Here is a 16,570-nt window from a genome sequence, read left to right as displayed (position 1 = left end):
AAAATTTTTTTTTTTTTTTTTGGTTTTTGGGTCACACCCGGCAGTGCTCAGGGGTTACTCCTGGCTGTCTGCTCAGAAATAGCTCCTGGCAGGCACGGGGGACCATATGGGACACCGGGATTTGAACCAACCACCTTTGGTCCTGGATCGGCTGTTTGCAGGCAAACACTGCTGTGCTATCTCTCCGGGCCCTCAAAAAATATTTTTTATTTTTGTTTAGAACTATTTTTAATAATGTATCGATAGAGTTAAGTACTATAAATATATTTTTCTTCCTTATGATTTACTTAATAACATTTTTCATGGCCAGACAGATATTATAGTGTGTAGAGTATTTGCCTTGCCTGGCTGACCCTGGTTCTCTCCATGGCATCTTGTATGGTCCCAGAGCACTGCCAGGAGTGATTCCTGAGTATAGATCTAGTAATAATCCTTGAGCATTGCTGGGTATGATCCAAAAACTTTAAAAAAAATGTATTTTCGGGGTCCAAGTGGTGGCACAAGCCGTAAGGCATCTGCCTTGCATTTGCCAGCCTAGGACGGACCACAGTTCGATCCCCTGGCATCCCATAAGATCCCCCAAGCCAGGAACAATTTCTGAGCACATAGCCAGGAGTAACCCCTGAGCATCACCAGGTGTGGCCCAAAAAACAAAAAAAATTTTTTCCATCTTTCTAGCTTACTTTATTGTCAACATACAGTTTATGGAGGTTTTTTGTTTGTTTGATTTTGGGTCACACCCGGCAGCGCTCATCGGTTACTCCTGTCTCCATACTCAGAAATCGCTCCTGGCAGGCTCAGGGGACCATATGGGATGTTGGGATTCAAACCACTGTCCTTCTGGATGCAAGGCAAACAAAAGCCTTACCTCCATGCTATCTCTCTGGCCCCTGGAGTTTATTTTTAATGTCAGCTTTAAATACTGTTCTTCTCGAACAACATGAAGAAATGAAGTATTTAGGACTGCAATGTTTTGGGGCTGATACAAAAAAAATCTCTGTTTTTATTTATTGGCCTGTGATTTCAAAATACTTGATACTTATTGAGCAGTTATATAAGCAAAAAATTTTTTGAGGGGGGCCACACCTGGTGATGCTCAGGGGTTTATTCCTGGCTATGCGCTCAGAAATCACTCCTGGCTCAGGGGACCACATGGGACTCTGGGGATAGAACCCAGGTCTGTCCTGGGTCAGCCACGTGCAAGGCAAATGCCCTACTGCTGTGCTATCCCTCCAGCCTCATAAAAATTTTTTTATATTAGTTTTTTAAATCTATTTTATTGTTATTACTTGGGGATCTGGTTTGGGTTGTATTGGACAGTGTTCATGGGCTATTCCTGATTGCTCAGTATAACTCTTGTAGGTAATCAGTTTTTTAGTCCTGTATATGTGTTGTCGAAGTGAGCACAGGAGGTAATCAGTTTTATATGATGTTTCACATCAAACTAGATTTTGCTGCATGTAAGGCAAGTGCCTTAATTCCTGTTCTATGTCTCCAGTTCTATTTTATTACTTTATTCATGAATTTAAACTGTAGTTCCAAGGTGAAAACTCTCAATGTAATGTCTGTTTCCTTAATATGGGAGGAACATCTTCTAGAATGCTGCATTAACACATGATGCTGACTATTGGCTGGAAGCTTAATGACAGGCTGAGACTTGAATGTGTGTTGGGAGGTGGGTGAGGAATGAGAATGAGGAGGGAGTAAATATTTTTGATATATTGTCTCCTATTGTGCTCTTAGCAAAGCTGAATCTGAAGAGTTAAGTTTCTTTTTCTTTCTTCCAAAAGAGTAAATTTCTTCACTGAAATAAAACCTTTAGTGTAGGGCTAGAGAGATAGCATAGCAGTAGGGTGCTTGCCTTGCACGCAGCCGACCCAGACAGTTGTTTGAATCCCAGCATCCCATATGGTCCCCTGCGCCTGCCAAGAACAATTTCTGAGTGCAGAGCCAGGAGTAACCCCTGAGCACCACCCGTGTGACCCTCCCCCCCAAAATAACCACTTTTAGTATATAAAACCTTTTTTTTTTTTTTTTTTTTTTTTTGGTTTTTGGATCACACCCGGCAGTGCTCAGGGGTTACTCCTGGCTCTATGCTCAGAAATCGTTCCTGGCAGGCTCAGGGGACCATATGGGATGCTGGGATTTGAACCACCGACCTTCTGCATGCAAGGCAAACGCCTTACCTCCATGCTATCTCTCCGGCCCCTCTAGTCTTCTTAAATTTGAAAATGAGAACCAAAAAAGCCAGAACTATCACTTTGCTGTGATTTTTTTTTTTGGGGGGGGTCACACCGAGTGGTGTTCAGGGGTTATTTCTGGCTTTGTGCACCTGGCAGGCACAAGAGATAATATGGTAAGCCTGGACTCAAACCACCGTTCATCCAGGATTGGCTGCTTGCAAGCAAACACCCTACTGCTATCTCTCTGGCCCCTTTACTATGATTTCTAAAGACCTTTTATTTATTTACTTATTTATTTATTTATTTATTGGCTTTTGGGCCACACCCGGCGATGCTCAGGGATTACTCCTGGCTGTCTGCTCAGAAATAGCTCCTGGCAGGCACGGGGGACCATATGGGACACCGGGATTTGAACCAACCACCTTTGGTCCTGGATCGGCTGTTGCAAGGCAAACACCACTGTGCTATCTCTCCGGGCCCTATTTATTTTATTTTAATTTGATTTTTATTTATTATCGCTTCTTGGCCTTTTGGCTAAGATCAAGTGTAGTAATTTTTATTTATTTTAATTTTTGTTTCTGGGCCACACCCGGTGGTGCTCAGAGGTTACTCCTGACTTTGCCACTCCTGGCAGTCTGGGGACATATGGATGTCAGGGATCAATCGGTCTACCGCATGCAAGGCAAATGCACGACCTGCCAAGCTATTGCTTTGGCCCCTAAACAGACCTTCTAGTTTTCACAGTAATAAAATGGAGTGGAACTATAGTTAAAAAGTATTTTTTTAGTGGTTATTAATTTCAGATTTTTTTAAATTTTATTATAGTCAATTGCATCAGCAGACATGAATTCGAACCAGCTGGAGGCCTTCTTGACCGCTCAAACCAAAAAGCAAGGTGGGATCACATCTGAACAAGCTGCTGTCATTTCCAAGTTCTGGAAGAACCACAAGACAAAAATCCGAGAGAGTCTCATGAACCAAAGCCGATGGGACAATGGGTTTCGTGGTCTGAGCTGGAGAGTCGATGGCAAATCACAATCAAGGCATTCAGCTCAAATACACACCCCAGTTGCCATCATGGAACTAGAATTCGGTAAAAATGGACAGGTACTTCCAACTTGAATCAGTTTTTCTTTGGAGTTTTACTGTTAATTTCCTTTTATCTATATATTCAGATCAATTATATGTAGTTGCTTTCTTTGCAGAGATAATAAGAAATAATAGGAAAAAAAACCCCACTGTTTTCTAGAATCTCTATTTCAGAGAAAGAATCATCGGTTAATTTTTATACTTCAAAATGAGTTTGGAAACCATCCATGGGTTATGGCAGCTATCTGAAAGGAACAAACTAGGTCATTAGTGTGGTTGGTCACTATTCCATTTGGATTACATGTCAGAATTCTTTTTTTTTTTTTTTTTTTTTTTTTGGTTTTTGGGCCACACCCGGTGATGCTCAGGGTTACTCCTGGCTGTCTGCTCAGAAATAGCTCCTGGCAGGTACAGGGGACCATATGGGACACCGGGATTTGAACCAACCACCTTAGGTCCTGGATCGGCTGCTTGCAAGGCAAACACCGCTGTGCTATCTCTCCGGGCCCCACATGTCAGAATTCTTGACATTTGGTAAGAACAATAGAAATGCTAAATAAAGACTAGGAATTGAGATCAAACAATATAGAACTAAATTGTCTCGCCCAGTTATTTTTATAGGTAGGTAGGAAAAGCAATGTATACAAAGTATATTTTGTTTCTAAAAACTCTAAATCTATTCTAGAATCCAAAATAAATTTTAAGTTGTTCTTGATTATTTACAAAACAGTGCTTTTTTCCCTTGCAGTTTCCGTATTCATCATAGCAGATAATTTTAGCATTTATATGTTTCTTTTTTCTTTAATTCATTCAGTTTGTACTCCACATGACTGCCAGATCAGACTTCTAATCATCCTGTGTATATCTTGGGAGCTGGGAGGAAGTAGCAGCCTGTAACTAGGAAGGAAAAAAAAAAATCTAGATCATGAAATTAGCTAATCAGATTTATTTTCAGATAATCAAATAAGTGCTTCTGTTACATCCCGTAATAGAAATTTATTTCTTCTGATGAGAGGATTTTTAGCTGGTAGATTCTCTTAACATGTTTTTGTCTTCAGTTTGTAAGAATTTTTCAGCATTTATAATTTCATAACTGACTCTAATTTTAATTTTAAAATTCCTTAAACTTTTTTCAAATGATTTGGAAGAATTTTTATTCAGTTATTAAATAGTACTAATTTTCTTTCTTGATTTTGGTTTGTCTGACTTTAAAGTTCATTCTCTTAACTATTATATAGTCTTGTTGAAATAGGAGTTGTTTTCAATAATATCTGATATAGAAGAAAGATGCATACGTTTACTTGATTTATCTTAGTTTCATTAGTTAATTTGTAGAAGGTGATTGTTTTTTTTCCTGGCAGTGCTGATTGTTTTGTTTTGTTTTTCTTTTGTTGTGTTTATGTGGGTATTTTGGCCTTAGCTAGGCTTCGGGACTATTCTTGGCTTTGTGCTTCGGTATACCATATATGATGTTGATGATCAAATTGGAGTCAGTTGCATACAAGACAAACATCTTAATCCCATACAGTCTCTTTGTCCTTTAAACTTTGTTTTTAACAATGATTTTTGTCAATCAGTAAATCAAAACATCACTATAAATTCTATCTTAAAAATATTTATTTAGGGGCCGTAGAGACAGCACAGCAGTAGGGCATTTGCCTTGCAGACCCAGGACCAATGGTGGTTCGAATCCCGGCATCCAATATGGTCCCCCAAGCCTGCCAGGAGCGATTTCTGAGAGCAGAGCCTGGAGTAACCCCTGAGCACTGCTGGGTGTACCCCAAAACAAAAACAAAAACAAACAAATAAAAATATTTATTTAGGGGTCTAGAGCAGTAGTGCAATGGGTAGATCATTTGCTCTGAGTGAGACCGACCTGGACTCAATCCCTGGTACCACATGTGGTCCCCTGAACCCTACCAGGAGTGATTCCTGAGCATAAAGCCTGGAGTAAACCATGAGCACTGCCGCATGTGACCCAAAGACTGATAAATGAAAGTTATTTATGTACTTACTGGGAAGCTCTCACACAGTGCTCAGAAAGTTGGGGTTCCTCTAGTGATACTTTGCTCAGCTGTATAAGCCTGACCATTCAGTGTTTGGGCTTTGTGGTACTAGGGACCAGAAGGGGTACACTTGGTGATATTCAGGGGCTACTCTGACCTCTGCATTTTTGGTGGGTTTGGGGGGCTGGCTATATGCCAGGTATCAAACTCTGGTTGACTGCAAATTACGCACTTTAGCCATTTTTTTTTTTTTTTACTTTTTGGGTCACACTTGTGATGCTCAGGTGTTACTCCTGGCTTTGTGCTCAGAAATTGCTCCTGGCTTGGGGGACCATATGGGACTCTGGGGAGCGAACCGTGGTCTGTCCTAGGTTATCGCGTGCAAGGCAAACACCCTACCCCTTGTGCCACCACTCTGGCCCCGCACTTTAGCCTTTTGAGCTATCTTCCCAGCCCCCAATAATTAGTCAGGTAATTTTTTTATTTTTGGTTTATGGGTCACACCCAGCAGCACTCGAGTTACTCCTGGTTCCGCACTCAGAAATCACTCCTGGCAGGCTCGGGGGGATCATATGGGATGCCGGGGATCAAATCCGGTCCATCAGGTCAGCCGTGTGCAAGGCAAACACCTACTGCTCTGCTATCATTCCAGCCCCTTAAGTTATTTCCTGACCAATTTCAAGAGAATTTTATGATCAATAGGGAAAGCTAGACCTTAAGCTTGACAACCATATAGTTTCTGTCACTTAACTTTGTTGTAACCCAAATGTATGTAATATGTAATTATACAGACAGAATGTTAACAAATGGACATTACTGCATTTCTAAGAAATTTACCTGACTCAAAATTCACATGTCCTTACACATTTAAGCTGAATTAAATAGATCAAATGACATAGTCTCATTTTCAGAAAGCTATTGAGACAAGTGAGTAAGTTGTTTCAGATCCCGCTAAGTGGTACTATGCACTAAAAGGGGATCACCCAACTTATTGATAAGCATTGGTTTTCTAAGAATATTGTCATCAACATTTAGGAGTTTTTGTTAGCTTCTTACAGTATATCATGCCAGAAACACATGTTGGTTCCTTAATATGGTAATCAGCAGGAATGAACTTTTGATACAGCAAGAAAGTTGAATTTTAGAATCATTTGCTGATTGAAATAAGCCAAATAAGAACTTTATTGTGTGATTCTATTTTATATAATTAAAATTATGTTTTTTAAGTTTTGGGTCAGATCTGGCAGTCCTCAGCTTACTCCTAGCTCCATAATCAAAGATCAGTCCCGGCAAGGGCTGGGAGACTCTGGGTTAGGAGAATTCAAGGCAACCCTTCTACTAGCTGTACTATCTCCTAGTCCTATAATAATTATTAAAATGCAAAGTAATCTATAGTGAAAGTAGATAATTGATGAGAAGAGGAAAAAGATCAGCTTTATGGATATATGCATGTGTTAAATATGTAAAATGTATATCTAAGTATTCAGTTTGTTGTACATTACTATGATTTTTTTTTAAAGTCCTACAGAAAATGATCACTTTTCTTTTTTATTATTTTTGGGAGTCACACCCGGCAGCACTCAGGGTTTCTCCTGGCTCTACGATCAGAAATTGCTCCTGGCAGGTTCAGGGGACCATATGGGATGCCGAGATTCGAACCACCATCCTTCTGCATGAAAGGCAAATGCCTTACCTCCATGTTATCTCTCCAGCCCCAAATGATCACTTTTCAATCGCAGATATCCCATATGGTACCTTGAGCCCACTACAAGTGATTCCTGAGTTCGGAGCTAAGAGTACCCAACTCCTCAGCACCACTGGGTATGCCCCCTTCAAAAAACCCAACATTTTACTTTATTTTTTAATCTAAAATGTTAATAATTAATAATAAAGATCATAACCCACATCCTTAGGAAATATTAATTTTGAGACCTAGTTTTTTGGTTTTTTTTTTTTTTGTGGTTTTTGGGTCACACCCGGCAGTGCTCAGGGGTTACTCCTGGCTCCACGCTCAGAAATTGCTCCTGGCAGGCACGGGGGACCATATGGGACACCGGGATTCGAACCGATGACCTCCTGCATGAAAGGCAAATGCCTTACCTCCATGCTATCTCTCCGGCCCCAAGACCTAGATTTTTTAAATAAATTTATTTAAAGAAAATGTATCACATAGTTGTCATAACTGATCATAATACATTTGTTTCAGGATGATAGAAAGCAAAGTATTAAAGAATAGAGAGGGGCTGGTGAGGTGGCACTAGAGGTAAAGTTCTGCCTTGCAAGTACTAGCCAAGGAAGGACCTCGGTTTGATCCCCCGGTGTCCCATATGGTCCCCCCAAGCCAGAGGCAATTTCTGAGCGCTTAGCCAGAAGTAACCCCTGAGTGTCAAAGGGGTATGGCCCAAAAAAACAAACAAACAAAAAGAATAGAGAGAAAATACTTCTTTCTTCCAGGGGCTGGGCTAGAGTGACATCATGGTATTCCTCTTACTAAAAAAAAGTGTGTATTAGGAGAAGAGAGAGGAAAAAAATAGAGAGAAAATAGAAAAAACTAAAACATAAAATAAATAATAATATGGAAAAAAGAAAGAAAACTTCATTAGCAAGTATATTCATGAAGATTATTGTATCTCCAGTAAAGCTTTTATTACACTAGAAGAGGGTTTAGTAAGCCCCACCCCCTTTTTTTAAGCTAGGAGATACAAGGATACACTAAAAAAGGTGTGTGTGTGTGTGTGTGTGTGTGTGTGTGTGTGTGTGGCAGTTGTTGTTTATGTAGGCACAGCAAAATATGGGAGAAATAGAAAGAAAAAACCTTTGGCCTATGAACAGGTAGACCTTATCCATGAAGCACTCTGGCATAAGATCGACTCCAGGGGCTGGCGAGGTGGCGCTAGAGGTAAGGTGTCTGCCTTGCAAGCGCTAGCCAAGGAAAGGACCACGGTTCGATCCCCCGGCGTCCTAGTTTCTGTATAGATCCTATGTAGAAGTCTAGTTACATGTAGTGTCTTCTGGTTTTATCTCACAGTTAGGTAGCAATGCAAAGAATCCTGTCCAAAGAACCTGACTGTTGCTGTTACCAAGAGGGTGTTGTAAGGACCCTCTTTGGAGTAAGTCGATGTGCCATGGCAGTAGTAGGGCTTTCCTTGGTAGCTTTTTTTTATTTCAGGTAATGGTGTAGAAAACCGTGATTGTGAAACCTAGATTCTTGATCAGTACTTATCTCTACTTCTTGGTGAATGTTATTAATATTCTTCTAAATCTCTCCAGCCCTCTATGGTCTGTTTCTTAAGGAAAGACTTGTTTTGCTTAATCAATCCATGGTTATATATTTTTCTTTCCTAGAACTTAGAGATTATCGTAAATTATTTTCTTTCATTTAAACCAGGGGTCCTCAAACTTTTTAAACAGGGGGCCAGTTCACTGTCCCTCAGACCATTGGAGGGTCTGACTATAGTAAAAACAAAACTTATGAACAAATTCTTATGCACACTGCATATATCTTATTTTGCAATGAAGAAACAAAACAGATACAAATACAATATGTGGCCCGCGGACCATAGTGTGAGGACCACTGATTAAACAGTAATTTGGTGGGGATGGTGATAATTATATATTTAGTGGATTTCTAATTAAGTTAATTTTTTTTTATTAAAGCTGGATTTGGTCTTTAGTTTTTTTGGGGGGCCACATCAAGCAGTGTTTAGGGTTTATTCTAGACTCAGTGCTCAACGCTTACTGCTGGTCCTGGCTAAGGTATCACTCCTAGAAGTGTTCAGAGGACTGTAAACAATGACTGAGATCAAACCTTTGTTAGCCAAACTCCTTACCTCCTGTACTACCACTCTGAACCTGACTTTTGGTACTTTATAAAGGTTTATTGGTTTCTCTTTTGTAAGTTTTTATTTTTTCAAGACAACTAGACAATTTGGTTTTTGTTTGTGTTTGTTTTTGTTTTTGTGTTACACCCAGCAATGCTGAGGGTTGCTCCTGGCTCTACGCTTAGAAATTGCTCCTGGCAAGCTCAGGTAACCATATGGGATGCCAGGATTTGAACCATCGTCCTTCTGCATGCAAGGCAAATGCTCTACCTCCATGCTATCTCTCTAGCCCCCACAGCTAGAGAATTTGGTTTTTGTTTGTTTGTTTGTTTGTTTTTGTTTTTGGGGTCACACCCAGCAGCACTCAGGGGTTACTCCTGGTTCTACGCTCAGAAATCGCCCCTGGCAGGCTCGGGGGACCATATGGGATACCGGGATTTGAACCACCGTCCTTTTGCATGGAAGGCAAATGCTCTACCTCCATGCTATCTCTCCAGCCCCCGCAGATAGACAATTTGTAAGAAAATAATTTAGCCAACAGCCTCAGTGGTGAGCTGTTCAGTAATGTTATTTCTTCTCTCTTTTACTAAATTGTTCTGTTATGTATATTTAGAATTGTCCTATCTGAAGAGATTTCTCAAATATAAAGCTGTTTCTTTACTGCTTTTTCCCACCCACACCCCCAAAGAAAAAAAGACTAATGTTACTGCTTTTTTTAAAAGACAGCTTGAGAGTTCCGTGTGCTCTTTTAGTTTGGGAGCTCCATTTTCAGCAGGTATAAAGAAGATAGAGAACTGCCTTTACTGAACTAATTTTTCCCTTTTCTTTCCTTAGCTGTTCTTGTGATGACCAGTGGGCACACACTCTTGGCAGGAGGCAAGCATCATGTGCTTTTAGTTACATAGCATAAATACATTGCTAGGGGTTGCAGTCCATTCACTGTGGTGCTCTGAAGGCAGTGCTCTCAATTGGGCTGCTTTCTGAGCCATGTACTTGCATGTCTTCAGTATGGTATTCACTGCTGTTGTGTACTTTAGTATGCATACAACCATACTTTAGTTGGTGCTAGAATACACCAAAATGTATCCTGGAGATTTTACTCTTTTGTAGAGTGGAGTCCAGACACAGAGTGGTCAGGACTGTTTTGGTGCATGTGGAGCAGCACCAGGGATCAAACTCTGTCTATTTTGTTTATTTGTTTGCGTTTTTTGTTTGTTTAGTTGGTTTTGGGGCCAATCTGGCAGTGCTCAGGGGTTACTCCTGACTCTGTGCTCAGAAATTACTCCTGGCATTGGGGATGCTAGGGATCGAAGTGGGTCTGTCACAGGTTGGCCTCATGAAGTACAAATGCCCTACCACTGTACTATCACTCCAGCCCCATATTTGTTTGTTTTTTAGATGTTTTTGGCCACACTAGGAGCACTCAGGCATTATTCCTGGCTCTGTATTCAGAAATTACTCCCGACAGGCTCGGGGATCAAACCTAGGTCAGCCATGTGCAAGGCAAATGCCCTACCCTGTTCTATGTTTTTATGACCAACTCATATATATAGTTCATTAAATAACAGGGATATGTAATTTTCTAATTTATAGAATCAAAGTGGGCTATACTATAAGTATTTTGTCTGAAGCATAGGTATATCTAATTTAGAAGGAAAATAGCACTTTTAATTTTCTTTTCTTTTTTTTGTTTTTTGTGTTTTGTTTTTTTGTTTTTGGGTCACACCCGGCAGCACTCAAGGTTCTCCTGGCTCTGTGCTCAGAAATCACTCCTGGCAGTCTTGGGGACTATATGGGATGCCAATATTTGAACCACCATCATTCTGCATGCAAGGCAAATGCCCTATCACCATACTATCTCTTCAGTTCCAGCACTTTTAACTTTCAAAGTTATGAACATAACCCTTGTATAACTTTGGCTGTGATTTTACAAACTCCTGATAGCTGGCATTTTATTTTATTTTTCCAGGGAGGTGAGTACTTTTTGGCCACACTCAGTGTGTTCAGAGATTATTCCTTCTCTGTGCTCAGGAATCACTTATGAAATCGCAGGAGGACCATTTGTGGTGCCAGGGATTGAACCTGGGTCAGCCACATACAGAGCAAGTACCTTGCTTGCTGTACTATCTCTCTAGCCCTCATTTTTTTTTTTTTTTGTTTATTTGCTTGTTTGTTTTTGGGCAACACCGGCGGCGGCACTCAGGAGTTACTCCTGGTTCTGCACTCAGAAATCCTCCTGGCAGGCTCAGAGGACCATATGGGATGCCAGCAATTGAACCCAGGTTTGTCCCGGGTTGGCTGCATGCAAGACAAATGCCCTATCACTCCAGCTCCTGGCCCTCATTTTTTGTTGTTTATTTTACCCCTACCTATATAATTCATTTTCTAGTTTCTAAGTCCACAGGCAATACAAAGTAGCAAGAGTATATTGGAAGAAAAATTGTGAAAAAAAGGCAAATTTTTAGTAAATGAAGTAATTTTCAGCATCTCAGGCTCACCTTAGGAGCTTGAAAAATTATGGATAACAAACTCCACCTTTGGGTAAGGAGCTCTTGAGTTTATTTCAGTGAGGAAATGTCTTCCTTCCTTCCTTCCTTCCTTCCTTCCTTCCTTCCTTCCTTCCTTCCTTCCTTCCTTCCTTCCGTCCTTCCTTCCTTCCTTCCTTCCTTCCTACCGCCCTCCCTCCCTCCCTCCCTCCCTCCCTCCCTCCCTCCCTCCCTCCCTCCCTCCCTCCTTCCTTCCTTCCTTCCTTCCTTCCTTCCTTCCTTCCTTCCTTCCTTCCTTCCTTCCTTCCTTCCTTCCTTCCTTTCCATTTGAATTTGTTTTTAATTTAAACACTGATTTACAAAGCTGTTTGTAGTATAGTTTTTTCAGTCATTCCAACACCAATCCTACCACCAATCTGACCTTTCCTCTACCAGTTTCTCATTTCCCATCAACCACCAAGCCTTTCCCTCTAGCAGGCACAGATAATTTTACTTAATATTGCTTATTATGACAAATGGAATTATCAGAAAATAATTAACACAAGTCAATTTGTGAAAATAGTTTTATCTCACAGTGGTGTTGCTATAGTTATTTTCTGAGAATTTACTGGGCTAGTTTTGCTGGTTGAGCTTTCTGTGTTACTTTCTGTGTTATTCATTGGGTTTATGAGCTTCTACGAAACTTTTCCTTACAATTTGCTGTGCTCCTACTGGGATGTAAGCACTGTAAAATTTAGAGGTGTTTAGGAGCTGTGGAGCTGGGGCATTTATATGGCAGAGGATATTGGATATGATGGGTAGCATCTGCTGGGCCTATGTGGCAGGGATGGGAGTCTGTCTTTCCATTGATGGAATGTTTATCTTTTTTGGTGGGAGAAGCACCCTGGTGATGCCCAGGGCTTACTTCTGGCTCTGTGCTTTGGGATCTATCACCCTTGGCAGTGCTTGGGAATCATATGGGATGCTGGGGATCAAACCCATGTTAGTCACATGCCATGTTAGTCACCTCCTGCACTGTTACTCCAGCCCCAAAGGAGTGCTTTTCTATGGAGGCAGACTGATCAGGAAGCATAGAATAGAGGGAAAGTGTAATGGGAAATCACAATAGTGTTTCAAACAATAAAATTATAAAGTAAGGGGCCCGAGCAGTAGCTCAAGCTATAGGGCATTTGCCTTGCACACACTAACCTAGGACGGGCTGCAGTTCAATCCCCTGGTATCCCATATGGTCCCCTAAGCCAGGAGCGATTTCTGAGCACATAGCCAGGAGTAATCCCTGAGTGTCACAGGTGTGGCCCAAAAACCAAAAAAAAAAAAAAAAGAGTCATTCTAACTAAATCTTACATAAGATTTATGTTCTTCATGTCTAATGGAAGACTTATTACATAGTAAAGTGTGAGACCATGATTTTGAGATCCCAGAAAAGATTACCTCCAATGTTAGAATTGTTATTTTCATATTGAAAGTACATTTTCTTCTAGATTTCTTTGTGGTAGTAGTTAGGTAAGATGGGACCCTCAAGGCAAAATTAAAACACCAAAAAGTTCACCCTTTGTTATGTTATAAAGGCTAGTTAGTTACAAGAATTGAACTGAAGTTAATACTTTGCTTAAAAATTAGAGTTATGAGGGTCAGGAAGTTGATTTAAAGAACTGGAGTGCATGTCTTTGCCTGTGGAAGTCCTTGGATTTGATCCACGGCCCCTGTGTAGTTTTTCTGAGTACCAGAGGAAGTACATTCTGAGCATTATGTCTGTGCCCCTCTTCAAAAAAAAAAATTGTGTTTTTGGTTCTACAAATAATAGTTATTTTCCTTCTTAAATTTTATTGCAATGTTTCAAAATTTGCCAAACCCAGGAATAATTAACCCAAGTTAATTTTGTGCAAGATGGAAAACAAAAGTGAAGCTGGAAGACCTTTTAAAAGGAAACATGTAATGGTCCAGATGAGATACTAGTAACAATAAACATGAAAATTATTTTTATTAAAAAAATAGGGGCTGGCGAGGTGGCGCTAGAGGTAAGATGTCTGCCTTGCAAGCGCTAGCCAAGGAAGAACCGTGGTTCGATACCCCCGCATCCCATATGGTCCCCCCAAGCCAGGGGCAATTTCTGAGCGCTTAGGAGTAACCCCTGAGCATCAAATGGGTGTGGCCCGAAAAAACAAAAACAAAAAAATAATAATGCACCAGAGAGATAGTACAGCGGTAGGGCATTTGCCTTGCAAGAAGCTGACCCAGGACCTACGGTGGTTTGAATCCCGGCATCCCATATGGTCCTTGGTGCCTGCTAGGAGCGATTTCTGAACAGAGAGCCAGGAGTAATCCCTGAGTGCCGCCGAGTGTAGCCCTCAAAAAAAACAAACAAAAATTTATTTTATTTATTTATTTATTTATTTTTGTTTGGAGGCCCTACCAAGGAATGTTCAGGGGTTTCTCCAAGCTCTTGTTCTCATGAATTCCACCATGGGATTCCAAGGCCAACATTAGTTGCCATATGCAAGGCAAGCACCCTCCCTGTTGTACTATTGCATGGGCCACTGGAAATAATTTTAGCAGTCAAAATAAGAAAGAAACAAGCAGATAGAAGAAGTGATTAATATAAATGAGTTGCTTTGAGATGAGTTGGAAGGGATGTGAAAAAAATAAAAAAGAAAAATTGGGGAAATTGGTTTTATTTTGCACAAATGTGTAGATTGTAATGTTGATCTCAACAATATTGGTAATTTAGTTACCTAATTATAACATGAAATTATTTTTAATTATTTTGTTTTGTTTTGTTTTGGGGCCACACTGGCAGTACTCAGGGGTTACTCTTGGCTCTACTTTCAGAAATCATTCCTGGTAGGCTCAGAGACCACATTAGATGCTGGGGATTGAACCCCAGTCAGCCATGTGCAAGGCAAAATACCTTACCCACTATGACTATGCTATTGCTCCAGCCTCCAATATGACTTTTTATTTTTTATTTATTTTTATTTCCCCCCATTTTTTAATTTTTTTATTTTTATTTTTTTGTTTATTGTAGTCACACCTGGCAGCGCTCAGGGGTTACTCCTGGCTCTACACTCAGAAATCACTCCTGGCAGGCTCGGGGGACCATATGGGACGTCGGGATTCGGGATTCGAACCAATGACATTTTGCATGACAGGCAAACGCCTTACCTCCATGCTATCTCTCCAACCCCTCGATGTGACTTTCTAAATCACAGTAATTCTGATCTTTTCCCACTGGTGAAAATATCAAAATATATTTGGAAGTTTCAAAAAATGCTGAAGTATTTATTTTTACTTAATAATGTGTATATATTTTTTAACCTAACACATTCTGCATCTTGGATTTATTTTAGTTTTTTATTTTTGAACTCCAGATTTTTGTTTAAACTTTATTTATTTATTTTTGTTTGGTTGGTTTGGGGTAACACCCAGTGACGCTCAGGGATTACTCCTGGCTATGTGCTCAAAAATCGCTCCTGGCTTGGGGAACCATATGGGATGCTGGGTATCAAACCAGGTCCATCCTGGGTTAGCCGCGTGCAAGGCAAATGACCTACCATTGTGCTATTGCTCCGGCCCCAGATTTACTTTATTTAAAGAGCATATTCACATAGTTGACATAGCTGATTGTAATACATTTGTTTCCAGATAACTGAGCAAAAATATTAAAAAGAACAGAAAGCGAGGTGGCGCTAGAAGTAAGGTGTCTGCCTTGCAAGCGCTAGCCAAGGAAAGGACCACGGTTCGATCCCCTGGTGTCCCATATGGTCCCCCCAAGCCAGGGGCAATTTCTGAGCACGTAGCCAGGAGTAACCCCTGAGCATCAAATGGGTGTGGCCTGAAAAACCAAAGAAAAAAGAAACAAAAAAACAGAAAGACAAAAAAGGAATAAAAAGGAAAAAAAGAAAGAAGGGGGAGAAGAGAATAAAAAAAAGTATAGTGACAAGCAAATTTGTGAAAATTATTGTATCTCTAATGAGGTCTTTAAGTTATGGTCATCTGGTCCAGGAATTCAAAGCACTTTTACTGATAATTGTGACTTTTGTTCTTAGCTGCCAGGTCTCCCAGAAGTACAGAAGGTGGGGGAAGGGTACCTATACTCACTTTAAAAAAGTGATATCAGCCCAAATACCAGCATACCTGAAGTTGGGTCAGATTGGTGTCTGGACAGAGTCATAGAGGAGTGGTGTAGCAGGGCCATAGGCAAAATGGCAGTTATGGATGACGGATGCAGCTGGTGTGGCTTCAGCAGGGTGGAGGCTTGGCTCACCCTCTTTTTCAGGAACTCCAGATTTTTTTTTGTTTGTTTTGTTTTGGGCCACACCTGGTGATGCTCAGGGTTTACTTCTGGCTATGCACTCAGAAATTGCTCCTGGCTTGGGGGTCCCTATGGGATGCCTGAGATTGAACTGAGGTCCGTCCTAGATCAGCTACATGCAAGGCAAACACCCTACCTGCCCTATGCTATCGCTCCGGCCCCAGAACTCCAGATTTTTAAAGATGACTGAGTTAAATTTTTCCTACTAGACTTTATTGAATTATTGTTTCTTATTATGTGATCTTTCCTTATATATGTTATACATGAGTAAAAAGATTTAAAAATAGAGAGAAAGAGGGGGGAGAGAGAGAAAGAGAGAGAAAGAGAGAGACAGAGAGAGAAGAGAGAGAGAGAGACAGAGAGAGAGAGAGAGAGAGAGAGAGAGAGAGAGAGAGAGAGAGAGAGAGAGAGATGCTTATCTTTGCTAACTCATTTTGAGAATGGGCTTTAGCACCATCAAACCCTCCCACACTGACTCTGCGCCTGCCAACAGGCGCCCAAACTGTTGGACTTCTTTCAGATTGTTGCTGTTTCAGTTCTCTAGTTCCATTCTTGGGGACAGATGGGGTGCTGAGAGGAAGCCAGGAAATCAAGCTTCAAGAGGACTTGGAAGCAGTTTTTGGATGTCAGTCCTTTGTGTCAAGCTCAGGGTGACAGTGTATCCTGCCCAGCA

General features: G+C 40.8%; 1 protein-coding gene and 1 pseudogene across 1 annotated transcript in view; both read left to right on the top strand.

The window, feature by feature from the left end:
- Window positions 1–16,570, top strand: part of COMMD1 (copper metabolism domain containing 1) — a 111,275-nt gene that overhangs the window by 23,975 nt on the left and 70,730 nt on the right. The window contains exon 2 of the mRNA XM_049784756.1: window positions 3,009–3,290. Within this exon, the coding sequence (XP_049640713.1) occupies window positions 3,009–3,290 (282 nt within the window). The remainder of the gene's footprint in view (window positions 1–3,008; window positions 3,291–16,570) is intronic.
- Window positions 2,698–2,831, top strand: LOC126024972 (uncharacterized; annotated as a pseudogene).

The sequence above is a fragment of the Suncus etruscus genome, chromosome 12 (genome assembly GCF_024139225.1).
Source record: "Suncus etruscus isolate mSunEtr1 chromosome 12, mSunEtr1.pri.cur, whole genome shotgun sequence".
Taxonomy (NCBI): Eukaryota; Metazoa; Chordata; class Mammalia; order Eulipotyphla; family Soricidae; genus Suncus; species Suncus etruscus.
This window is presented reverse-complemented; position numbering and strand designations above follow the sequence as displayed.